The 25,866-nt window shown below is 56.4% G+C and overlaps 1 protein-coding gene across 4 annotated transcripts; it reads right to left on the bottom strand.

The window, feature by feature from the left end:
* Nucleotides 1-844: 844 nt before the first annotated feature.
* Nucleotides 845-25,758, bottom strand: RANGAP1 (Ran GTPase activating protein 1). Of its 4 annotated transcripts, none has more exons than XM_027871568.1 (16): nt 25,475-25,758; nt 21,759-21,904; nt 20,444-20,571; nt 18,134-18,193; nt 11,874-12,053; nt 10,215-10,349; nt 9,375-9,533; nt 8,873-8,986; nt 8,602-8,701; nt 8,306-8,390; nt 7,956-8,085; nt 7,224-7,337; nt 6,368-6,470; nt 5,089-5,177; nt 4,490-4,611; nt 845-2,240 (listed from the first exon to the last, which is right to left on the bottom strand). In XM_027871568.1, exons 2-16 carry the CDS (start codon nt 21,868-21,870, stop codon nt 2,171-2,173), a joined length of 1,701 nt encoding a protein of 566 aa, XP_027727369.1. In that variant the 5' UTR covers nt 21,871-21,904; nt 25,475-25,758; the 3' UTR covers nt 845-2,170. The 4 variants fall into 4 exon arrangements, with proteins under 4 accessions (XP_027727369.1, XP_027727352.1, XP_027727361.1 ...); XM_027871551.1 differs by having other exon boundaries at nt 25,481-25,758; XM_027871560.1 differs by lacking the exon at nt 25,475-25,758 and adding an exon at nt 25,186-25,228.
* Nucleotides 25,759-25,866: the final 108 nt, after the last annotated feature.

Raw genomic sequence — 25,866 nt, 5'->3', positions numbered from 1 at the left:
CCCCCCCCCCCCCCCCCCCCACGACCTGGCCTCCCACTTGACCATCCATCCATTTACCAGCCTTTTGGCCACCCGTCTCACCCCCCCCCCCCCCAAAAAAAACCCCCCCCCCCCCTCGTTCCCCCCCCCCCCTGTTGTGAGTTTCCTACTCAAGCCCCAGGCCTGGCCCAGGACACTGCCCCCCACCCCAACCCTCCCCCAGGCCCAGCCCCTGCAGACCTTCCCTCCCTCCCCAGTCAAAGGAATGAGGCCAGGCTGCAACACATCACTTTATTCTGTATGCTACCCTAAGCCCCGGCCCAGGCAGGACAGTTACTCACACATCAGCACAAGTACGAACACAGATGAAGCGGGCGTGTGGGGGCAAAAGGCACCCTGGGGGGAGGCTCTACCAGAGCTGGCCTCCTCAGCTCAAAGCCACACTAGCCTAGGCCCACCAAGGGGAGTTTCTGTAGTCTTCCCTCCTCCTCCAACCCACCAGAGCCCTGAAGACAGCCCCTGGGCCCACAGCTGGGCAGCTGCTTCAGCCGCTCCTCCCACCCCACCCAGCAGCTACAGAGCCTTTCCGCTGGGCCCAAGGCCTCTCTGCCCTAACATCCCCTCGGAGCAGCTAGAGGACTGATGTGAGATGAGCACCTACAGTCAGGAAGGTAGCTAAAGAGGCCACCGGGGCCCAGCACCGCCAGCCCTGCCTCCTTCCCACTCCTCTCGCTGGCCTGGGTTACGCCAACCAGGGCAGGGCCCACTCCTGCCGCTGTGGGGAAGAACAGCCAGAGACCATGGCCTCCTGGGCCTTCACCATGATGACAGGAGGGCCGCCCCCCCCCCCCCCCCCCCCCCCCCCCCTTCCTCTGGACATTGGCTTAAGCCGGACAAAGGCCAGAGAAGCTGGACAAAGATCTGCTCCGAGCCTTCCCAGCAGCCTTTGCCAGCGCTCACAGGACAGCAGGGACAGGTGAGAGCAGGATGGGCATCTCACAGCCCCCAAAGCCAGTGCTAGCTGGCAGTCCAAGGCAGCTCCTCCAGAGACCAGCTCAGAACCCTGCAGACACACCCTGAGCCCAGGGCCTGCTCCCAGGACCCCCTTGTGCCAAGCAGAAGATAAACCTAAGCTATGGTGAAGGGAAGAGTGGGTGACCTGGGGTATCCCTCAACTCCCTCCTCGGCATTTTGGTCCATTAGTGAAGCCTGGGCTGCAGCCCTGGGCAGGGCCCGAGCCCAGCAAGTTGAGAGGAAAGGTTAGGAGCCAAGGGGACCCAGGCCTGTCTTGGAACCCACTGAGGCCCAGAAGAAAATGGCTGCTCAGGGCCCTCGACAGGCCCAGCTAACAAGGTGACCGGACCGGGCTAGAAGGGAGACAAGTAACAAGGGACGCCTTTCCTGGCTCAGCTCTCGTCTTCACTGGGGAGAGGGAGGAGCTGCTGAGAATGCTCCAGTCCAGAGTCCCGAGAAGCTCCTACTTACTTTGGCCAGGTAGGACAGGGCTCCTTCCTCCAGACCGCCCTGCTGAAGGGCCGAGCTCAGGCCCCAGGACAGCAGAGGGTCCCAGCCCGTCAGCTCCTTCCACAGAGCAGAAAGTCTGAGGCCAAGCGGATGCCACCACAGGAGACAGTAGGCACACGGGTGCTGCCTAGCTCTCCTCCTCTGGGAGTCATTGACCAAGAAGGGTCAGGCCCCGGGTCACCAGGTCTGCCTCTCCCAAGCTGCCCTCCCCACACTATGCTTCGGGCCCCTCCCAGGCAGCAGAGCCTTCCCCGAGATTCCTAGTGAGAGGAAGCAGCCAGCAAGCTCCCCGAGCCAGCTAAGGACGCCACGCTGCACCCAGGACAGGTGGCAATGGCCCGGGGAGATCCAGGCAGGCCAGCGTGAGGAGAGGGCAGGGAACAGCGTTTAATGAAGGGGCCCCCGTCCGACTCCACGAGCAGGCTCCCCGAGGTAGGCCGATGCGATCCACAACCGAGACGTCGTTAAAAACCCCACAAACCCGGCCCGGCCAGGGCCAGCAGGCCCAACGAGAGCAGCGAGTCCCCTCAGCGTCCTGAGGGAGGCGGGAAGGGCGTCTTTGGTGGAAGTGATGACAGACACACGCACTCGTCCTCTGGGCCTGGGCAGGGGCTCTCAGTTCATAAAGTTCGTGGGGGACAACGGCAGAGGCCCGGCCTTTTGGTGACTAGACGTGGTGGAGGGTTTGCAGAAGGTTGTGGCGGGCAAGGGAGCAGGACTCCAGGGCCCGATTGGGCCTGCAAGAGACAGGGAGAAACAAAGGGAAATTAATGGAGTGCGATCAGAGCCAAAGGAGCCTCCCTTGGCTGCTGAGCCAGAGGTGGGCGGAGGTTGCTGTCCCAGAGGCCCAGGCAGGCCTGGGTCAGCGGGTGGCCCTGATAAAGGCTAATTAGGAGGCGCTTATGAAATAAATGCTCCTAATTCCGTAGCAGCAAGTCTAAGGGTTACAAAGAGCTTTCTTCACAGCAACCCCGTGGGGGAGGGGGCGCCAAACCTCCCCCACCCCCCAGATGAAGAAACCGAGATCATGTAATGTGCCCAGGGTGCAGGGCCTGGATGCAAAGCATGCCTCAGACAGCTAACAACTTTGGAGGTGAGAGCAGAGTAGACAGGAGACAGAACTGCTCTGTACGTCAGACTGCACACGCTCCTGCTCATGGCGGCTCCTGTCTCTCCTGACGCCAAGCCCCGCACTGGCCACTGGCCCACGGTGTCTCCCTGACCGAGCAGCCAGGGCACAGGACTCTGGCCCCGCCTGAGGCCCGGGAGTCACGGCTGCTGAGTCATTTCCTGGGCGTCCTGAATCCACACAAGCTCAGTGCATCTTCCTAATCCCCCCACCTCTGTGGTGCTGCACAGAGCCTGGGGCCAGCAGACCGGCTTCTCTGTCCAGGGCATCACCGCCCTAGCCTGCCAGTCACTCCTGTTTGCCGCCTCCTGGCATCCTGGACTCTGCTCTCCCTCCGGTCTGACACCAGTCTGGTCCAGTCTGTCACCTCCACCTTCTACCTGCCCCCCGGCCTGGCTGGGGGTCTCTCCCTGGTCCCCTCCCCTTCCCATCTGAGCACTACCATCTTTCTGCCCCACTTAACTTAGTCCGAGGGAGCCTCCTCTCCCCGTCCTGGCCGCCCACGCCCTGCCTCCAGCCTGGTGCCCAGAAACTCCCTTTGACGTTTGTCCATGACGTCTGCTGGACCTGCCGCTTCTCACCACCTGCCCTGCCCAGTCCTGCCCTGCTCCGGTCACTGAGGGCCAGGCCTGGCACACTCATACACCCTCTGGGGGCGGGGGCTCCAGTGCCAGAGAAGAGGGGAGCTTTACCTCTGGGGCACCATGAAGATGAAGAAAACTAATTAGATCGAGATATTAAACAATTATTAAATGATTTTAAAAATCCATTTATGGATCTGGCTAAGAGCTCCTTGCCCAGAGGACCAACTCCAAACTCCGGTCTGGCATTCGAGGCTCTTCACAATCTGGCTTTGAGGAATTCTTCACTGAAGGAAGGGAGGGCCCTTGGAAAGGCCAGCTAGTCACAGGGAAGAGGTGGCTGTCCTGACAGCCATCAGCTGAGGACCCCACTCTCACGAAACAGGCGCTCTGGGGGAGGGTGGCCAGCAGCATGAGTGCTGGACCCTGAAACGGGAAGGAGACACCGGGGCTCACACACATGTGGGCCCATCCCCTCATCTTCCTCCTCTGTGAAATGGTGACGAACATGCTAGCCAGGCCTACCTGTTAAAGGTAATGCTCTTGCCACCACGCACAGGCCACGAGAGCCCAGACCTGACTCAAAGGGAGGGGTCGACGAGCGTGTCTAACTACTTACAATTCCACCCAACAAAGACTTCCTCCAGACCTGTGTCAGGCAGAGCACCAGGATCTGAGGGAAGGCAGAGCAGGCCTTGGGGGCTCACTGGGGCTGCAGCCACACAAACTCTCCAGAGCCAGCTCTCCACTCGCTGTGTGAGGATTGCCCCAGTCTGTCTGTTCCTGGGAGAGCCCAGGCCTTGAACCTTCTGGATGTGCCTCTGAGGCTCCTGCCTGAAGAGCTTCCCTGGACTGGACTGAACCACGCCCCAGAGGAGGTGTGCGGGGGTGCCGAGCGCACACTGTGGGGCCATGCCCAAAACAGACACTCTTTGGCCCCTGCCCCGCTGCCTGAGCTCACTCCATAGCCCTCTCTGCTGTCCCCAAGGCACAGAACAGGCTCACTGGACGTGGTCACCAAGGCCAGGAGTGCACGGCACCCCCACCCACTGGACGCGGTCACCAAGGCCAGGAGCGCAGGGCCTGAGGACCACGGCACCCCCGCCCACTGGACGTGGTCACCAAGGCCAGGAGCGCAGGGCCTGAGGGCCACGGCACCCCCACCCACGGGACGTGGTCACCAAGGCCAGGAGCGCAGGGCCTGAGGACCACAGCACGCCGACCCTGCCCCCAAACACCCCCGAAGGCCCCAGGGCAGCTGGCCGCTCAGACTCACTTGGTCACAAAGGCCAGGAGAATGGGTGTCAGGGCCTTCGGGAAGTAGTCCTGCTGGGCCATGTGGTTGAGGGCCATGAGGGGGCCGTAGAGATTGGGGATTGCCTTGATCTTGTCCTCGCTCTGCAGGAAAGGTCACACCCGAGGGCAGGGTTAGCCTTGCTGGAGAACCAGACACCGTCCGGTTCAGCACACCTCTCTGCTGACGCCCAGACGGGCCGCTGCCGAGGCCTGTGATCCCCAGGCCAGGAGCAGTCCGGTCCACAAGCACCTTGGAAAACACCTGACACCCCTCCTCAAACTAAGGTATGCCTTTCCCATCCTCTGTTCCATGGCCCATACCCCAGGGACAGCCATGCACTGATGGGGAGGGGAAACCCTGCCACCAACCAAGGGACGGGGAGGCAGGCCAAGTGCCCCCTCACAAAGCAGCGGCCCCAGGCTCCCGGGACCCCACACTAGAGGGGAAGGATCCCGATGGGTCCATGGAATAGGGACGGAGGCTGAGCACACTTGGTTAGAATGGTGCTAGGTAACCCAGCCTGTCTGGGCCTCACCCTTCCCCACTTCTAAGGGCCTAACACTTTTTCCCCTTCTCACCTTGAGAAGCCCCATGTGTATTAAGAGCCTGGTGATGAAGGCATTGGAGTTGAAGGTGGCTGAATCAAAGGCTTTCTTCATCAGGGCATCTGGAAGATGGGTACAGTGAGGTATGCTGGGGCCTTGGGAGGGCCCCCAGGAGGGGCTACACTCTGGCCAGCGCGGGGGAGTCGGCCCCCAAAGCCTCCAGCGGCACTGAGGGTGGCTCACAGGACAGGGAGAGGAGGAAGCCCGAGGGCCAGATGGGCAAAGGGGAGGACATCGAGAAGAGAAAGGGGCCCCGGGCACAGGCTGCGCCAGGGTCCTTGTTCTTACCCCGTCCCTCCCAATGCATACAGTGGGCTTGGAGCCATCCTGGTGGCTGTTGGGGAAGCTGTCCCTACTGGGCCCACGGGCAGCTCTAATGGCCCCTCGCTACCTTTCAAATCCTCCACCCTTATCTCCTACTCCACAAACACTTGGCATTTAAACCACGTTAGTCTCCACATGGCCGTCTCTTGCGTCCCCTCCAAAAACCATCCCACTCGGGTGGGAGGCAGGTGGGATGAGGGGCTGGGAGCCAGAAAGCCGGCCAGCAAGTGCTGGCTCTCTGGCGCTTGGCCACTTCTCTGGGGACCTCTGGCCCATGGACCGGCTGGTAAGCCTGTTGCTCTAACGGCTGGAAGGCGCGGAGAGGCCCTGCCCAGGGTCCAACAGCCACTGCTGACGCCTGACCCCGAGACCCCCGCCTGCCTCCACTGCACCTCCTCCTCAGGCCCACGGGCCTGGCTCCTCTCCACGGATGGAGGGAAGCCCCAGAGGCCACGCTCGCTCGGTCTCACAGCAAGGACTGGCTAGGGAGCCAAGTAATTCCTGGGTGCGGGGCACTGTGGGGAGGACAGGGGCACACGGTGCCTGCCTGCAGATCACATGAAGTCGGGAATAAGGTGTGGGCCTTATTTCTCCAGCCAGACTTCCGTCCTGGCTTTGTGGAAAGATCACTAGAGCAAGAGGCAGCCAAGATCCAGGCTCGAATTTTGGCTTCCACACTTGCTATCCCTTGGACTCACACCTCAACTTCCTCATCTAGAGAATGGGTGTAAGAATCAGGGTTGTAATGTCAAAGCTCCAGAGCCAGGAGCTGTTCTGGTAGCTAGCGCCCAGTGCCCACGAGCACGGCCTGAGCCACGCCAGGCTGCCTGCCTGCTGCTGACCGCCTGGCAGCTGGCCGGTACCACCTGCCAGCAGTCAGACACCTCCCAAAAGCTCTTCCTTCCCACCAGCCTGGGGGCACACTCACCCACTGCCTCCTGAACGGCTGTCTTCACTGCCAGCTCATCCTTGAACACAGAGGAGACCTTCAGGAAAGCCGAAACCACCTTTTCTGGATCAGATGTATCTGTCTAAAAGGGAAGAGGGACAGTTGGAGCTTTGGACCAGCAACCAGGACTCCTGGTTCTCTAAGGAAAGGAGCCTGGCCTTGGCTCTGAACCTCAGTTTCTCCTCTTAAAGGAGGCCAACCTGTCCGATCTTTCTACTTCCTTCCGGCCCTCGGTCTAGGAGTTTCCATGGCTGAGGTCCCCTAGCCGTGACCTTTGAAGGAGGCTGCCTCTCTGTATCCTCCCAGAGGCCCATCCTCAGAGGTGCCTGAGAGCTTACACTGCGAGTGACCTGGACCCACACCAGCCGTGGGTCCTCTCTATGCCACCCGCGCCATGCAGATGCTGGGAAGGATCAGCCCACTGGGTGAAACCCAAAGGCATCTGGTACTCTAGCGATGGGGACGTGTACTCCTAGGCTGTGAGTTCCCTGAGGACGGGAGTGTAGCCTAAGAGCCCCAAGGGAGCACAGGGATCACGTGGCCCGCGGGGTTTCATCTGACAGATGTCTGGATGACACAGAGTAAGGAGAGGGACCCTCTGCTTTCTCCGACGCACCAAGTCCACAGGTACCGAGGGAGCAAGGCTGGAGGGCGCCTACGGGTCGAGGAGATCACCTGCCCCTCCCGGACAAGCAAGCAGGGAGCCTAGCGAGGGGACAACTCTGATGGACGCCCCGCACCGGGACGGCTCGGCTTTGCCTGTTCTGTGGCCCTGACTTGCCGGTCTCATCACCTTCACCCAAGCTCTCCGGGCAGGAAGCCGGGGCCCCATTACCTGCTGGGCTATCAACACGGAGCTCTTGGGCCCAAGACGCAGAAGCTTTTCCGGAGATGGGAAAGCGAGGAATGTGGAGATGTCGGGTGGAGAACACGGCACAGAAGTAGGTTCCTACAAACGGATGGAGGCCACCAGGCCGAGATGAGCGGCTGGGACGCTCAGTGGACGGCGCAGGAGCCCCGGGGCTGGCCTCAGACCAGCACCCAGATGCCTCCAGCTGGGTGGGACCCCCCCTCCTCCCCCCAGGGCCAGCCCAGCCCCCCACCAGCCGCACGGTGGCCTCATTCCTTCCTGGGCCCCAGGCGGCTCCTGCCAAACTTAAGAACGTTCTTCACATTTCCAGGTGTGCCCAGCCCATTTGCCCAGCTGAACCTCCATCTGGCAGGCACAGGGACGCACTGGCCTGGGGTTCGAGCTGAAAGCCCTGACTCCACCGTCCGTGCTCCCTGTCCGCCCCCCGCCTTGGCAGGCCATCTGACTGGGGACCGCCAGGAGGACACTGAGTTTCCAGTCTGAGACCCCAGCTTCTCGTCTCCCCCAGAGCTGAACTGGAAGCCTGAAAAGGGCCAAAGTAGCATGCCCCAGATGATGGGGGGCCCCCGGTGGTCAGGGTGGTGATGCCCACAGCATGAGCTGGTCTCTCCACCAACCAGAAAGCATTCAGTGCAAGCTGACCATGGGCCAGACCCCAGCCCAGCCTCCTCTTATCCCCGAGTCACTGGGGATTACCCCAACGGGCGCATCCAGAAGTTTTGTGGGGGTCGGGGTCACCTCTCCTTGGCCTCGCTCAAGCTCCTCCTCCTCCTCTTCCTCCTCCTCCTCGTCCTCCTCCTCTTCCTCATCATCCCCTTCATCATCACTGCAGAGACAGCAGACGAATCCTGCCCTGCCCTGCCCCCTAGGTGACCCCTGAGGCCCTTCCCTGCTCCCCAGGTGACCCCCGAGGCCCTGCCCTGCCCCCCAGGTGACCCGAGGCCCTGCCCTGCCCCCCAGGTGACCCTTTAGGCCCTGCTCCCAGGTGATCCCTTAGGCCCTTCCCTGCCCCCTAGGTGACTCTTTAGGCCCTGTCCCCCCCCCACCTGAGTGAGGCCAGTGTGTGGGCCATGCTGAAGCCTTCCAGGATCTCCTGAAGCTGCTCACAGCCTTCCTCTCCCAAGGTATTCCCTGTGGCAAAGCAGGGAAAATGAGGCCCAGGGGAAGCCAAGCGATTCTAGACCCAAGGCCAGAACACTAAAGTCTGAAGAGCGAATGGCTCCTGTGAGACTAAGAGGAGGAGTGGATGCTCCAAGCCCGAGGGCCTGGGGTGGGGTGGGGGGAAGATGACCTGGCACCTCGAGGCTGGGCGTCCCCACACTCCACCAGGCACACCCCCTACCATTGAGATCCAACTTTTCCAGTTCTGATTTGTCCTCGACGGCCTCTGCGATAGCCAGTGCGGAGTCTCGTTTGATTTCACAGAAGGACAAGTTCAGCTCCTGAGACCCAGCAGGGAAGGTTGTCAGCCGTTTATGTTCCCATCAGGTCAAGGAGATTTCCCTTGAATTAGGGCAAGCGACTGTTCGCGCCCCCCCAACACCCCGGCTCAAATCCCCGGCAGGGGTGAGAAGCGTCCAGCAGCCCCTTGAGAAAAGGAAGCAGGGACCCACCTTCAGCCTGTGCAGCCCCTCCTTCACGGCTTCAGCGATGGCCAGGGCCCCTCGGGAACGTACCAGGCAGTCCCCAAAATTGATCACCTCCACCTGCCTCAGGACCTTCAGGGTCTGGGGACCAGACACAAGACACAGTGTGGGTGCAAAGGGAAGCGGAGGGTGGCGGTCCTGACCCAAGGCCCACCAGAGACCTTCCTACATATGGCTGGAGGATGGCAGGAGCCTCAGACAAGCCCTACCCAGCTCCTCAGGGGCCCTGATCAAGCCTCAGTTTCCTCCCCGGTCAGATCTGCCATGGGTAATTGGTCTTTACCCGCAGGCCTCATGCAGCACTTTGACGTAAGTCATTATAACAGGAAGATGTTTGTGTGTCGCTGCCTTTGGCCTGCTGGACCCTGTGTTCCAAGAGGGCAGGAGGCGTGTTCTGCCTCCCACAGAGCCCACCAGTGCCCCCCACCCCGTGGGAGCCCCAGGGGCGGCCCGGCCACCGCCAGCTCACCTCGGCCATGGCCACCGCCCCCTTCTCGGTGAAAGTGTTGTCATTCAGGTTGATGATTCTCAGCAGGGCGTTGGCAGCAAAGGCCTGAGCCAGCGCCATGATCCCAGGGTGGTTGATCCCATTCTGAGGCATGTGGATTTCCTCCAGGGTCCCAATGATCTGTGTGAGAGGCGAGGGAAAGGAAAGATGGGGAGGGTCCTCGAGGAAAAACACTGTCAATGTGGAAATAGAGAATCCCGTAGCCGCTGACGCGCGGGAGGATCTTCCTGGCGCTACCGATGTCGGTGCACGGCCAGGAGGCTTGGGTTCGGGCCAGATCTGGAGCTCGGCGGCCCTCTCCCTGCCGGTCACCCTTGCCACCACCTTCTAGCCGTGGCTCTGGCAGTACCGCCAGGGCTTCCAGGAAGGGGGCGGTCTCCACCTGCTCTCTGCCTCTACTGCCTGGGATCCTCGATGCCTGTCACAGCAGGCAATTTAATAAATGCTTTTCACCAGCTGGTTCGTGTCCAGCCCCTTCATCTTACGGACTCCAAACCCAACACTCAGGCTGACATCCCTTTGGGCTCCAGCTCAGCTGTCTCATCAGTAAAATGGGAACAGGGCTACCTAAAGGCAGTTGTGGGCGGCTCCTGGCCTACTGCTCTCCCCCGTCTCTTCCGTGCCCCCGGTGGACGTGCCACACGATGAGACGCTACCTTCCTATCTGCACCCTCCCCAGGACCCAGGTGCGAGGCAGGTCCCTCAGATTCCTGAGCATTCACACGACTGTCTGGGCCTGGCTGTGGGGCGGCCCCCACCCACCTGTGGGCCAGCCTGAGCCCCTCCGCAGGAGTCACTCACCCCAAACGCTTCAGCCAAGGCTGTGGCACCGTCATTCTCTAGGCGGTTTCTGCCGGCCACAAAGACCTTCAGGGCCAGCGGCTTGCCCAGGGCGCTGGATTTCTGGTGGCACTCAGTCAGAGCCGCTGCCAAGATCTGCAAGAGAAATGTGGGGTGCCGGGGTCTCTTCCTACCTCCCGCATCTCTCCCTGGCACTGAGGAAGTCAGGGGACTCCGGGTCAGACTCTGCCCCTGCATTTGCTGCGTGACCCTCTGGGCAAGTTGCTTGATCTCTGGGCCTCAGTCCTCATTTGTAAAATAAGGCAGTTGGATGGTGTTTTCTGAGGCCTTTTCACCTCTTGCTTGGACCACTACCCTTCATCCTTCAATCCTGGCTATGCCCCACCCTTCTCCAATAAGCTCACTGGCTGTTACCTCTAGGATCAAATACGGAGTCCTCTGTGAGGCCGCCCCACTCCCCCCCTCCCCCCCGCCCTCTTGTACCCCCCCCCCCCCTTTTAACCCCCCCCCCCCCCCCCACCTACATTCAGCTTGCTACTCCTCTATATCTCCCATCTCTGGGCCTTTGCCCCGGCTGTGCCCTTTGCCAGGCATGTTCTCCCTTTTTACACACCACCCCCCCACCCCGGCTTCTCAGGCTTTCTTCCCGATTTGGCTCAAATCCTGCCTTGGCAAGAGGCCTTGCCAGGTTCCCCCAGCTGCTAGTGCCTTCTTCTCTCAGATTTCCTTCCATTTAGTATATGTGCCCCCAGTTATTTACATGTCCCCAGTATTACATGAAAAAACAAGCATTAGGGACTGCATTCTGTCCTTTATCCACCATTTTCCGAAGTTAAGTTCCAAACTCCACGTAAGTCCCCTGATTTTGGAGACTACACAAGTATGCCCCCGGCTCCACTGTCACCCAGCCACAAAAACACCCCTCGCTGGAGAGTTTCCCAATTCCCGGCACCACCAAGAAACCAGGAGCCTTCATCCCTCTGTCCTGTTTTTAACTCCCTCCAAACTGTGAATTAACTTCTGGGTCCTTGGCTACCGACAGCCTTGGTCCTGGTTTATTTCACAAACCGCGTGCATTGCCTGATCAATCACCGTCTGGACGTAACTGCTCAGTTTCTTTATTCCACCATGACACCGCCCCCGCCCCCCAGCCCGCCATTAGATTGTGAGCTACCCTGTTTCATCCTTTCTTTGTATCCTCAGTACCAGGCACACAGTAAGGGCTTAATAAATGCTTGCTGACAGAATAATTTCCCAAAACTCTGTGCTCAGCACACCTCCCAGAATCTCTTCCCAGCTGCCCCTCCCCCTCCCCCCCACCCCATGGACACCCCTGCTCTTCCCCCAACGGAGTTTATAAGGAGGACACTCTAGACTTACTTCACCCTTACACCGCACCCCAGAGGGGTGCAAAGAGGCTGCCAGCCAAAGAGGGGCGGGCTCAGTGAGCCAGCCTCAGGGGAGGGTGACTTACTACCCAGCTCCCACCAAACGTCAGCATTCCAGGGACCACTGACTGCCCCGCCCTCGTCAGCGAGGGGCCTGGGCTCCCCTGAAATCCTCCCTGAGCACAGGCTTGCCCGATGCACACGGCGGGCACACAAAGCGCTTCTCTGCTCCTCCCTCGTCTGTGTGCTGGGCTGAAGCGTCACCACCTACCTTGCCACCACCGATGCCCATGCCACAGTTGTTAAGCTTTAGCTCCTGCAGCGTGAAACAAGCCGAGCTCTTGAGCAGGGCCTCGAAGCCCCGCACGCCGTCCGGCCCAAAGGCATTGTCACTCAGATCCAGTTCCACCAACTGGGCCCCAGCTGTGATGAGGGCCTCCCCCAGGGAGATCTAAGGAGCACACGAGGGATCAGGAGGGAACGCCCTGTGTTTCTGCTGAAAAGCTCGGGGGTGGTAAAAGGGGCTCCCACCACCCCAAGAGTCCTAACGGTTAACTCCATCGGCTCAGCGCCTCCCCTGCTCCACTGCCACTGTACAAGGTGACCTGACCACAGGAAGCCCCCTGCCTCCTCTTTCCAGTGCCATGGAGAGCCACCCCCCCAAACCACAGACATCCGCTGGGATCAAGACGGCCAGAGCTGGGGGACTAAGGAAATGGGGCAGGACAAAACCGGCGTCTGGGCTTGGAACATGTTCAATTCTACACCCTGACCCCGGGCTCCTCTGAGTGCTGTAGAAATCCAGGCTCCAAATGGCAGAAATCTGCCCAGGCTGTGACAGCAGCAGCCCGACAGTGCTCTGTACTGTGCTAGGCCAGAGGAGTGAGGAATAGAAGGAATGGGGCAGGACACACGCGTGGGGGCTGTGTGGCACTCCACTGGTCTGAAGGAAAGAACCCAGCACCCAAATGGGATCTGTTCTAACCTCCCAGAAGTCATTAGGCTGGTGAACCACGCACGAACTATTCGGCACAGAAGGAGGCTGAGACACTTTTGAGATCCAGCCTCCAAGGAAACCACCATCAGAGGGGTGGGAGTCAGAAAGTGAGCAACCAGGGTAAGTAATGGGGGAAAAAAGAGTGAAATTACCAAAGATCTCAGGAAGAAAAAACCTCAAAAGACCTTGACCATAAGCAGACAAATCAAAAGGGAAAACATTAACAGGCCTCCAGATTTACTATATGACTTCCAGCCTCTGTGAATAAATATTGCAAAATAAAGGAACAAGATTCAGCATCTGATGAAGCAGGGGACCCTGTGGATTTTGAGAGCATGAAACCACAAATAGCTGTTCCTGAGTGACTGAAAAGAAAAATGAGAAATGGGAGTGCAGAATTTACGGCCTTCACAGCAGAAGTAATTGGCAGAACAGAAATACTTAAATCTGCACCAGCAAGTTTCAACAAAGAAACAAGAGAGGACAATTGATTGGGAATAAAAACACATAGGAGTGAAGGACAGTCTGGAAGAAGAGAAGTAGAAAACAGTAACTTTAAAAGAAAACATGCCCTCCATGCAAGCAAAACATATTGATCTCAAAGACAGGATGCACAGAGACAGCCTAAGGATTATAGGTCTCCCAGAAGAATATAACAAATGAAAAAACCCTACACACCATAATGTAAGAAATAATATATAAAACTGCCCAGAACTTTTGGACACAAAAAACCAAGTTACCAATCAAAAGAATCTGTTTTCAGAAAAGAAACCAAAAGCTGTAAACTCCAAGACATACTGTGGTTAACTTTAACAATGCCACTGGGAAATAAGATATACAGGCAATGGGGTATAGAAATCTATCCTGCCCCACAGGAAAATTGAAGGGGAAGGGGATAAGAGAAGCAGAGGCAGAGATAGAAGGGGGGGCAAATTAGGGGAAGGGGTATTCAGAATGCATGCCATTTTGGGGTGGGGGGAAGGATAAGATGGGGAGAAAATTTGGAACTCCAAATATCGTGGAAGTGAATGTTGAAAACTAAAAATAAATAAATTTTAAAAAAAGAAACAGAAAAAAAAATTAACAATGCTATTGAGAAACAACATATTCTATAAGCAACCACGAGAAAGACCTTCAGATAAAAAGGAAAGGAAATTCAAATAACACAAGGCTATTTGGCACCCATCAGAAAATGCAGGAAGGAATGGAAGTGTGTTCTGAAGAGCAACAGAGCTCAGGATGCAACCCAAAGTGACCTAGCCGGCAAATCTGAGCTTAATCATGAATGAAAACAAGATGGATGCTCAACAATAAAAAAGCATTCAAAACATTCTTAGAAAGAAAATCAGACATGAAGAGATTATTTGCTTTTCAAACACCCTTGGCAACGGAAATGCAGTATCCAAGGGCAGTAACAGCAACAGCGTGACAGCAGAGAGACCATCAAGAGACTTCTTTGTGTACACCAGGAGACAGAGGTGGGGAGGCCGGCCCGAGGCACCCGGCGGCACCCCACCTAGAGTGACTCAGTGTTTTATGTAGGACTAAATTGCAAAATGGGAGCATGAGAGGAGAGGAGGATAGAAGGGAAGTGGGTGACGTGTGCTGGTCAAGTCCAGGGTCAGTGATGAGGGAAGGGGACCCCCGCGGTCTCTCAGAAAAAAGGAGAGCCTGCAGGGCAGTGAGAGGGAAGGAAAGGATACCAGATGAATGTTCTTATGAGCGCAGGAAGACGTGGAGCTTGCCTTGCGTGTCGTCTGTGAGGATCTGCTGCTTGGAGAAATCACCAATCTTGCTTGGGAAGGGGGAGCCACAGAGGGCAACTGAAGCCTGGGGAGACGGACGACGTGGACTCAAGGAAATTTTGAGGCAAATTAGGAAAGAAGGGGAACAGAGGGAAAGCCAAGGTCAGTAGGGGCTGCATAATCAGGGAGTAAACGGCGAAGGGGGTCTGCCATGGGGCAGTCCTATCACCTGCAGAAATGGACATTTTTGTGGGAGTGAGGCACAATGGAAAAGGGTGAGTGAGAAGCAGAGGCAGAAACTGTCCCAGAATGGGTATCTCAGAAGTTTTGATTTAATGAGGAACAGAGAACAGAAAGCATCTAAACAACAAGAGGGGCCGTGAACCAAAGAATGAGGGTCTAAAGTAGACAGAAAGGGAGGGCAGTAGTAGAGAGTGAGGGAGAGAGAGAAATCCTCTCTGGAAAGGGGTGCAAAAAATAAAAATGTAAAAACTAATAGGACAAGTTGAAAGGGAAGAGAGGAACAGGAAGAACTAAATGACCAGATAAAAACGGGAAAGAAAGAGGAACAAATAACCCAAATTCCAAAGGGAAATGGGTAACAAACAGGAGGAGAGAGGCTCAGAGATGAGGGGAGAAGAACCCGTGGGAAGACTTCTCTGGACTGCTGCAAAGGGCAGCCCCCAGAACCAGAAGAACATCATAGACAGAAATGGCAACATTGTAACTTTGACCAGGGCCGCCAGTCAGGGCCTCTGATCGCTACAATGATGCAAAACAATTCTGAAAGACCCAGAAGGAAACATGCCATCCACCTCCAGAGAGAGAAGCCTGCGGGTTTTCACTTTATTTTTCTTGTTGTTTTTTTTTTTTTGGGGGGGGGGGAGGATTATGGTTAATACAGAATGTTTCGTATGACTTCACATGTATAATGGATATCATATTGCTTGCCTTTTCAATGGCCATGGGCAGGGCCTGAAGGGAGAGAGAGAGAATTTGGAACTCAAAATAAAAAAAACAAAAACAAACAAATAATCTTTTAAGAAAAAGAACCAGTGGGAATAGAATCACCTTAAAAAAAAAACTAAGCTAAAGTAACTGGAGATAGGACTATGTTTACAGTGGAAGAGAGGAAAAAATCAGAACTTAAAAAAAAAACTCTGCTATGAGAGACAAATGGGGGAAAATATAAACCAAGCTCTCAAAACTTTAAATGTGAATGGATTAACTAATCCAATAAAATGAAAAAGTGACAGGTGGCTATGAAAACAAAAGGCCACAATCTGTTGCCTACAAGAAATACATTTAAGAAACAAAGACATATAAAGAATAAAACTGAGTGCTTAGAAAAAAAATTTACTATCCATCAAATGAATTCAAAAAAGCAGAAGTTGCAATCATGCTATCCAAAGCAAAAACAAACATTCAGAAATAAACTATACATGATGCTGAAAGCAACCATAAAAAACAAACCAACATCAGTATCATACTATATATGCTCAGAATATAAGACTATCATTGTTATGAAAACATCATTGTGCAGAAATCATGAATACGATAAACGCAGAGAAGCATGTCAAGACATGAACAGATACCAAGTGAAGCGAGCAGAACCAGGAAAACACTCTACACAGCGACAACAATGTAGTTGAAAGAACAGTAACATTATAACTGAAGTTGAATGCTGTGAAATTGCGATGACCAAGCTTGGCCAGGGTGGTCCCAGAAGCTAGGGGAGGAGAGAGCGCTCGGATTGAGAGGGAGATTAGGACCGAGGAGAGGCCACTGAACTTGGCAGCGAAAGGACGTCTCGGAGAAGCACATCCACCAGGCGTGGAAGCAGTCTGAGAAGAGCTGAGAAGTGAGGGGGTGGCAGCGAGGAAGGGAAGGTAAAGGATTCTTCCCAGGGGTCTGGCAGTGAAAGGGAGGAAGAGATGAAGAAGGAGAACAGGAAGGAATGGCAGGAGGTCCAAGGGAAGGGTTTCTTTAAGGATGGTTGAGACCTGAGTATTCTTGCAAGAAGCAAGGAAGGGTCAGCAGAAAAGGTCACACCAAAAATGACAGAGACACACAGGAAATCACTGGCGGGGCAAGCTCCGGCAGAAAACAAAGCAGGGCTCACCCCAGAGGACGAAGAAGTACAGGTAGGTGTCAGGAAGGACCAGCGAGAGGTGGCAGGGAAAGCGAGGCCTTGCCAACAGCAACATCCTGACCAGCGGCTGTGTGAAGGCAGCCAAGGACACTGAGGGGTGGCAGGTCATGGGGTCAAAGGGGCCTGTCATTCAAGAGCCATTCCTAGAGGAATGCACATTAAAGTGACCCAGAGGCCTCAGCTCATACTCACTAGATCGGTGAAGATGAAACAGAGGAAAATAAACGTTGGAGGGGCCACGGGGGATAAAAGGCACATTAAGATGTGTGTGCACACCTATTCTGGAAAGTAATTTGGAACTATGCCTTAAAAGTCGCTGCATTTGACCCGGAAGTGCCACAAAGAGGTCAAGGAAAGGGGAAAAGGACCCAAAGGAAAAAGATATTTAAAGCAGCTTTTTGTCAGAGCAAAGAACTGGAAACTAGAGGGGTGTCTATTGACAGGGGAATGGCTGAACAAATTACAGTATAACAATGTAACGAAACCATACTATTCTGTGGTTTCAGAAAAGCCAGGTAGATCTGCATGAACTAATGCAGAGTGAAATACCAGGAGAATAAGTTATACAGTTACAACTATGAAGAAAAATGCCTTTAAAAACCTGCTGATTCTGATCAACGCAATAAGGACCCAAGATGAGAACCAGACCTACAATGCCGGACGTAGCCAAGGCAGGGATCGGCTTGGCTGGACTGTGCAATAAGGGCCTTTTGAAGATACAAAACTTAGGAGCTTTAATATAAAGCTTAGAGTACGCTTAGATTTTTGGGATACCCTGTACTTGTAACAAGGGCTTTTTTTTTTTGTTCAATTGTATGGGGAGAAATGGAAAGGAGAGAAAAATATGCTTATTAAATGAAAAAAAAAATTAAAACAAACCTTCCCCCTACCCCTAGGCCTGTTATCCCCAGCAGCTCCCAGCAGCCCTCTCTACCTTGAGTGGGACCTGATCCCTTACAGCTACATCACTTGTAGAAGCCTCGTTACGCAGAATTAAGCATCACAGGCAGCTACAATACTGTCCCATCTCATTGTGACCCACACCCCCACCCGGAGCGCTCATCATTAACTGTGCATTTGCTCCCGGCACCCCAACTGCCTCCAAGGGGCACCCCCCATCAGTAAAGTGGCTCCTGTCTATCCTGGCCTAGCTCCACCCCACACCTCACAGCCCTCGTCTGGACGTTTCACCTCTGACAGCCCCACCAGCGATTTGTGATGAGGTCCCTCGTTTGCCTCTTTCCCTTTCGACTGTAAGCCCCTGGAGAAGAGCGTCTGTGTTCTAGCTTTGAGTGCCCACACTTATACACAGGGGGAGCTTAATAAATGTTTATCCAACTGCCTGTTAAATTAGGTTTTTAGATAACAGTGTCTTCGTCCCTTTCAGACTGGTTGCTCAGAAACGGATTCCGAGGGCAAGCCTACCCTCAGTCATCTTTGCCCAAGCGGTGGCATCGGCTGCCAACCCTCAGGTGGCCATCTTGCTCCCCTTTCACTGTGGCCTAGCCCAGCCCCCAGGGAGACCCACCCGCCTGCCCACCCAAAGGTATCTGAACAGCTCAGGGAAGGGACAGCTTCTGAGCGGAAGCAGGGGGAGGTGGAAGGTGACGGCAGCCTTGTTGACCCTCCTCACTCACCAGGGCAGGAGGGATCTCCGACCTCAGCCTCCCGGTGAACATGTCGCTCCAGTGGCATCGCTTAGGAAGAGAGGAGGGAAAGAAACAAAGGAGAAAGGCTGAGTTGCTGGGATGCCTTGGACTCCCGCACTCAGATTAGGCTCACACCCAAGCCCTGACAGGGACACACAGAGTGTTCAAGCTGGCAGGTACTAAGTCGAGGCCCCTCCTGAGGGAGGAGGAAATCAGCTTTGGCCCCACAGCCCCCTAGTGGGAGAGCCTGGTCTCTGCCCCCCAGCCCCCCTAGGCAGCACCGAGAAGATGACGCTGCTTGGCCGCTCACACAGACAGGAACAGAGGGTGTGTAGCCGTCTGTAGGCTCCTGGCTGGGGAGCTAATGGTGTGAGAGCTGCCGGCACCTTAGGGAGGATAAAGCAGAGGGGACAGCCTCCCTGCACTCAGGTCATGCCCGGAACACTCTGTGCCCAGGCTCTGGCCTCCCATTTCACAAACCCACTGACAACTGTCCAGAAAGGCAGACAGAAGATGGTGAGAGACACGGGACACCGAGCTTAGCCAAGAAAAGGCTTAGAAGGGGGAACGAGGTGACAGTTGCCCTGCTGCGCCGCCCACCCCCCCCCCAGGAGAAACACTAAAGATAAGCACATAGCTAGAGAGGGCAGAGTGAGGTCCAGCCAGGCAGAGACAGGGAGAAAGGTTTTGAATCACTCAGAACAGAAGAAAGAGCTCCTTAGTGAGCAGGGCCCTCCAACAGGCCTGGGTAGCCTCGCTGGTGAGGGCTCCCCTCCTGGCACTAGAAGCCAGGTCAGGAGAGTGGCCCTACCCTGGCAAGGCTGGCTCCCAATAATCCAATGCTCCCTCCAAGCTCAAAAGCTCAGCAGCTCCTGTTGGGAACCCTTGGACAAAATCCCTATTTTCATATGCTTTATTTCACCTGAATCAGAGTTTGGGGCCAAAGAGGAGAATCCGCTTCCAGGGCACCCGCCCCCCCCCCCCCCGCCCCCCCCCCCTCCCTAGACACCTCTCCTCTCTGCACGTCATCTCTGCTGTTAGGACGTGAGCTTCCTGAGCACAAGCCTCATTCTTCATCCTCTGTCTCTCCAGTGTCCAGCACAGGGCCAGCACAAAGTAAGTGATTAAAAAATGCTCTTCTATTCATTCACTAATTCAGTCACTCATTCACCGGGATAAGAACTAGAGCCGTGATTTCACTGCTGTTGGGAACTCTGAGGGGAGGACACGCCCTTTTCTAGAACACTGGCTTTAGGGCTCTAAGTCCCAGCTGAGGAACCCAGGATCCCAGCCCGACCCCCCAAGCCCCATGAGCTCTGGGGGACAGAGGAGGAATGAGACCTGAGGCCCCCCAGGCAAATCCCAGGGAGGATGACCTCTCTCGAGGGTCCCTTCCAGGCCCAAATCATTCGCTCCTAAATATTTCCTCTCCTGAAACTGCTCGGCCCTTTCTTGGCCTCCGACTAACGCTGCCCTAACGCTGCCCTGAGCGTGAAGAGCCCGCGGGTGGGGGGCAGGGCATGGCGTGTCCCCGTGGCCGTGCCGGGGCTGTTGCTGCCCAGGATTCCTTTCCTCCAGGGCCCACCTGGACTTTCGGGTGATATGTTTATCTCTAGAGGCCCACGCTCTCAGGCAGGCTGGGGCCAACAGTGCAGGCCTCCCTGGTGGAACAACCATCTTGTTATTTTGCTAAGAACATCCCAAAGAACGAACCGTCCCGGGCCAGAAGAGAGCAAAACAAGCCAGAGCCGCAGCTGCCAATGTTTGCTTGGCCGTGACCTCCTCAGGTAAAGCCAGGCACGGCTGGTCGGTGGCCTCTGAAGGCTCTCTCCGAGCCTTCATGAGTCAGGGAAAGAAAGGCCTTTACGAGGCGCCTGACCCCCTGGACCCCGGCAGCCTCTCCTGCTGGGGAAGTGGGGAGAGCGGCCGGCCAGGCTCTCCTTCCCTGTGCCTCCGCTGCTTCGAGCCGGCATTCTGCTCCTGGCACTGAACACAAAGGAGCGGCAGGGAGGAGAAGGGGAAGGAATGAGTGGAGGAGCACCGCAAAGTGCCTTCTCTGAGCCGGCACGAACAGACGCTGAGGACAGCCCTGCCCCGTTCCCAAAGAGCTCACGCTCTCACTGGGGAGACAACACAGGGCAGATGGAAAGGCCCAGAGACGCCAAGGGAAGTGGGGCAGATGCCAAGGCCCAGGAGCACCCAGGGAACCCTGGCAGGTCAGATGACGGTGCCCCAGGGGCTGGAGCAGGCAAGGCCCTGTTGGCTCTGACCTTTCTGGGGGCCCTCAAACACACTCACCTTCAGCTCCGATTTCTTCTCCAGGGCCTTGGCGATGACTTTGGCCGCCTCCACACCCACTGTGTTGCCTTCAAAACGCAGGGCCTCCAGCCCATCGAATGCCTCTATCTCTTTAATCACCTCCTGAGCTGAAAGGAGCCACATTGTTAGAGCACCCTCAACTCCAGGAGCCAGCAGGGGGACTGAGGCCTGTGCTCTGAGCAGGGCTTACTGAGAGGCCCACCTCCCACACTGAGGAACTGTGCGGCCTTGGGCAAGGCGACTGAGCTCTGAGCGTGCTTCCTCATAAGTAAAAGGTCGTAATGATGCCCCTTTGCACTACCCGCCTCACCAGGGTGTGCACAATGGGTGAGGAAAGCGCTTGGTGACCTGGAAGCCCCAGAGGAAACCCCCAAGGGGATGGGGCCCTCAGGAACGAGCTAGAGCAGCCCCAGTCAGGGTGTGAAGGGTCACCGCCTCAGCCACTTGTCCGAGCCCAAAGACACAAAGCACTTTCTCCACCATCGTGCTGGGAGGTCCACAGTTCAAACACCAACATCCCCATTTAATAGATAATAACACATTAAAACTTCAGTGGCTGGTCCACGAAGGCTGAAGCTGAGCTGGGAACGCCCAAGGACCGTGGCCAGGACAGCACTCACTTCTGGGCTATGTGCTGGGTACAAACAAAAGGGAACACTCTGCTTTCCATGAGCTTACAGGTGATTACTGAGCACGCCTAGCATGGAGCTCCCTTCACCCAGAGGGAAAAATGGGCCTGAAGCAGATCCATTGTCTGACTGTGTTTCTCACCCACAAATTAGTGATGCCTCTGTGGGGGAAGGGTAGCACTGCACCCATTGTACAGATGAGGAAAGGCCAGAATCCAGATGGCTCTGACACCTGCCGTGGTATCAGGCTCTCTCTCCTTTAAGGGACAAGCACCGTCTGGAGACCAGAGCCACTGCCTGTCACCTGGAACCTCTCACGGTGTGCCCAGGCACTGGCCCCCAAACCTGGACACAGAGCTCAGCACACAAAGCCAGGGACATGACAAGCAGAAGCCCAAGATGCGCCTGTGACAGGGGCATCGAGGGACATGCGACAAGAGGCCCAGGAACGATCGTCTTTTCAGGTTGGTTTGGTTTTTGTTGTTGTTGTTATTGTTTTTGAGTTAGGCAATGGGGTTAAGTGACTTGCCCAGGGTCACACAGCTGGTAAGTGTTATGAGTCTGAGGTCGGATTTGAACTCAGGTCCTCCTGACTCCGGGGCTGGTGCTCTATCCACTGCACCATCCAGGCTGAGGGGGAAGAGTGACAGGGGGTTGGGGCTCACCATCTTCTGCTGTGTTCAGTTTGAGGCTTTTGCCTTTGAAGCTCAGCTGTCCTCCGCCCACCTGGGTTCTGGCCAGGCTTTCGGCGAGCTTGGCAATATCCTCAGATGCCATGGTCTCTGCTGCTGTGTCAAACGTCCTCCCCAGGCTGTGGAGAAAGGCACCATCTCTCATCAAAGCCATCCCACTTGTTTGGTATTTCACAATCCCCATAATGCCTTGGTGAGATCTACAGGGCCTCCCATCCCAGGGAGGATGAGGGCGTTTGCTTGCCTAAGGTCCCAGCTAAGAAATATCAAAGTCAGGCTCGAAGCCCAGATGTGCTGGTCCCAACGCCAGGGCTTTGGCCGTATCGTCGCCAGAGCAGAGGCCAGAGGGTGTTAAACTTGAAAGACACACGCTCTCCCTGAAGCAACAAACACTTACTAAGCACCTACTGTGCTGAGCACAGTCCTAGAGGCAAACCCAAAGTACAAGCAAGACCTGCTCCCTGCCAGCAAAACGTGTCTGTCAAGAGGGGAGAGACATCAACACGGTGACACATCACACACTGTTGCTGCTACGAAGTGCCATGCAAGGGGGAAAGGGGATGGCTGCAAGTGACTGGGGGCAGAGGCAAGGCTTTCTGCAAGAGGGAGCCTTTTAGATGGGCTTCAATGGACAGATGGGGAAAAGGATTCAGAGCTCGAAGGGACCTGCGGGGGCGGCATCCAGTCGAAATCCCTCGTTTCAAGGTAAGGGAGGCCCCAGGCAGTCACTTGCCTGGGGTTGTAAGGCATTGAGGAGCACAGGCAGGATCCAGAGCTGGTCCCCACGTGCAGGTCTCTCTGCCGGGCCAGGCTTCCAGACCCGAGCATCTAGCTCCTACTAAGATAGGCCTCAAATAGCAATCGCCTACATAAGCCGAAACCCTGGGCAAAAGGGCGTTTCATCTGGCCTGACCCACTGGAAGGGCCGGCCGGCAGAAGAGATGCCACCTCAATGCTCTGCCCTTTGCTCTCAGTCTCTGCTGCCCCCTGACTCCCCCGGCTGGGACAAAATGGGCAGAACCATGGGATTTCCTTAACTTGGAGGCCGGCTGTCAAGCAGGGCTGGAGATCCAGAAGAACTGTGACTAGTGCTTCTGGGCCACATCTCCCACTGCCCTCTCCCAAACAGAGCGGAGTGGTTAAAGCCAGACATCCAGGGAGAAACCCAGTGCCTTTGCCGGCTTGCCTGGAGTGGTGGGAAAGGGGGGAGGAAAGGGATTGTCACCTAGAGACTGAAGGCTCAAACTCATGACCAGTTGTCCCATCAAGAGCTAAAGGCAGGAAACTCAGGCTCCTGCATCACAAAAGCCACCATCACAATAGACTGGTCCCCACCCCCACCAAGGGCAGAGCAGCCCAGAAAGAAGCCCCAAGTCGAGGGCTTGGACCTGCAGACCGGCCTGATGGGGCCCCACCAAAGAAAGTCAAGGCACAGACCAATGGAAGCCAGCTAGTTGTCTCGGGGTACCACCCTCTCCAGGGGACACAAAATAGCAACCTGTCGGGGGGCTTTAAAGGGCAAGTCTACCCCGAGTTAAGGGAAAGTCAGGCAGAGCAGGAGAGGTTCAAGTACCTGGGTAGAAATTAGGGCAATGTCAGGATTCTGAAGCAGAAAGCCAAAAAATCCTCAACAACCCCACCAGCCCCTCCCACACTTCATATACATAACAGAGCTAATCAGCGACATTCACGGTCTGTCCGTCACAGTGATGAGCACTCCACTGGGGCCTGATTTATAGTTATTAGACCCTGGCTACAGTCCCCTCTGGCTCCAAGTTCTAACCAGTCCCAAGGGGTGGGTTTCTTCCTAAAGCCCTCTGGCTCACCTGGTGGTCTTACCCTCAGAGAACTGCATTCACACGATCCTTGCTTTCTAGCAGTCACATCCTGGCCTTGCTGGGCCTGGCTCAGCCCACCAGGGCTCAGGGCAAGGTGAGGAGACAGTCCTCTCCAGGGGGCCGACTCCCTCCGGTTGGAGACCCTCCCAAACTGAGCTCCTGCAGACTCTTTGGCCTAAAGTAACCTTGGAGAAGCTTTTTTCTAGAGCCTCTAATTAGCAGGCAGCCAGTGTTGTCCCCTTTTGTGACCTAACCTTTCCTGTGGGTTCTATCTCTAGACGGATGGTAAACCCTGGGAAGGCAGTGACACTGTCTCCTTTTTGTAGCTTCTGCAAGGCTTAGCACATGACCTGGACCTGAACAGACACCCAACCAATGCTTCTGGAGCAATCAAGCAATCATCGAGTATTTGTGAAGCCTCTGCTCTGTCGCAGGCACTGTCCGAGGTCCTGGGAAGGCTGACACAAAATGGAGAAGTTCTGTCCTCAGGGAGCTTACCTATCCGGTACAGAAAGTTGAGTGAGTGTGTGAGTGTGTGTGTGAGACAGAGAGAGGGAGAGAGAGGGAGAGAGAGAGAGTGTGTGTGTGTGTAAAATGCTGGTTGTTGTAAACAAGCCCAGTTCCAGGATGGTGGGCAGCTGAGGGTACAGAGGGGCACAGTGGGAGGCAGTAAAGGAGAATCCCTGGGAGGGAAAACCAGGCTGCGCCCCAGATCTGCCCAGAAACACTGGGGACTTTGAGAGTGTGGAGTCCTGGCCCTTACAAAATGAGAGGGTTGAAGCGATGCCCTCTCCAGGCCTGGGGCCTCCGAAGGCAGGAACTAGAACCAAGGGCCTAGGTTCTCACTCTCCCACTAGTATGAGCCGGGGCACATCAGGCAGCCCACCTAAACTCGGGGCCTCAGTTTTCTCCTCTGTACAAGGCGGGGGCTGAGCTGGACGGTTGCTAAAGGTCCCTTCCCGTGTCCCCGGGGCTTCGGTCTTCTTTGAGGATCTGATCTAAGGCCAACAGGCTCTGTGCTCTCTACATGATGTAACAACCCTGAACCTGAGACAAGATGATGAAGGGGGGCAAAAATCCCAGGTCTGGGGAGTCGGCAGAGCGAGGCTCAAGGCTCTGAACGTGCACAGTCAGGCAGGCAACCTGGGGCGGGGTCCCCTCTGACCTCGGTCTCGATGAGCCTAGAACTCCACCCCCACCCACCGCCTCCAAGAGTCCAGGAAGTCCTCGAGACTGAACATGTTCTAGCAAAATAATCCGTCCAGGCTCAGGTCCCCGAATGGACCGCCACTACTTGCCGGGTATTCTGGGATCAAGACCCCTCCCTTCTCCGGGCCTCAGTTTCCCCAGCTGTAAAAGGTAGGGGTTGAGCCAGATGATGTTTACGGCCCCTTCCAGCTTTGAATCGCTTTGCTGTTCCATCTCTGGGCCTCGGTTTCCCCACTTGCAAGCCCCCCCCCCCCCCCGCAGAGGCAGGTGCGGACGCAGATGCGGCCGGGGACGGGCCCTCTGCCCCCTCCGCTTCCTGCCCGGAGGGGCCCCGCGGGAGCCGCAGGACTTACGTGCGCCGGCGGGCGGCCGAGCCACGGACACCTCGTGCAGCGGCGGCGGCGGCGGCGTCCTCAGACCTCGCGCTCGCCGCCCTCCTGCGCACGCGCACGACTTCTCCCCGGCAAGGGTGGGGGGAGGAGAAGGGGGGGTCGCGCGCTGGGGAGAGGGGGGTGAGGGAATCACACGCGGGAGCCGAGGGGCGCGCGGCAGGCGGTGGCGTAACACCGCGTCACGATAGGCTGCTGACCGACAGCCGCCCACCCTCGTCGCTCGCTCACTCCCTCCCACACACAAACGCACACTCACACGCGTCTCGCCCCGGTCTCCGCCAACAGCACCCGCGCCTCCGGGCCGCCGATCGATGATGGCGGCGAGGGAGAATTTTTGAAAGCCGGCAGTTTCTTTCCTGCGCTCCGATTTGCTCAGGGACTCTCCGCCGGTCGTCTTTTCCGCCGGCGGACCGGGGGAGCCGGGAAGTGTAGTTCGGCCCCTTCGGCTCGTCCTAGGAGCCGCACCCCTTTCTGACTACAGTACCCATAGAGCAGTGCGCGCCACAAGCCGGCTTTCCTCCCTTCGCGTTTAGGTTCCCTCTCGTTCCCGCGACATCATCGACCATCGGACTGGTCCGTGGGCTGGACGAGGAGACTACCATTCCCGAGGTGCACCGGGGCTGCGCCTGCCCTCCGCCTTCG

Source organism: Vombatus ursinus, unplaced genomic scaffold (genome assembly GCF_900497805.2).
Source record: "Vombatus ursinus unplaced genomic scaffold, bare-nosed wombat genome assembly UNPS02003292.1, whole genome shotgun sequence".
In the NCBI taxonomy this organism is placed as follows: Eukaryota; Metazoa; Chordata; class Mammalia; order Diprotodontia; family Vombatidae; genus Vombatus; species Vombatus ursinus.
This window is presented reverse-complemented; position numbering and strand designations above follow the sequence as displayed.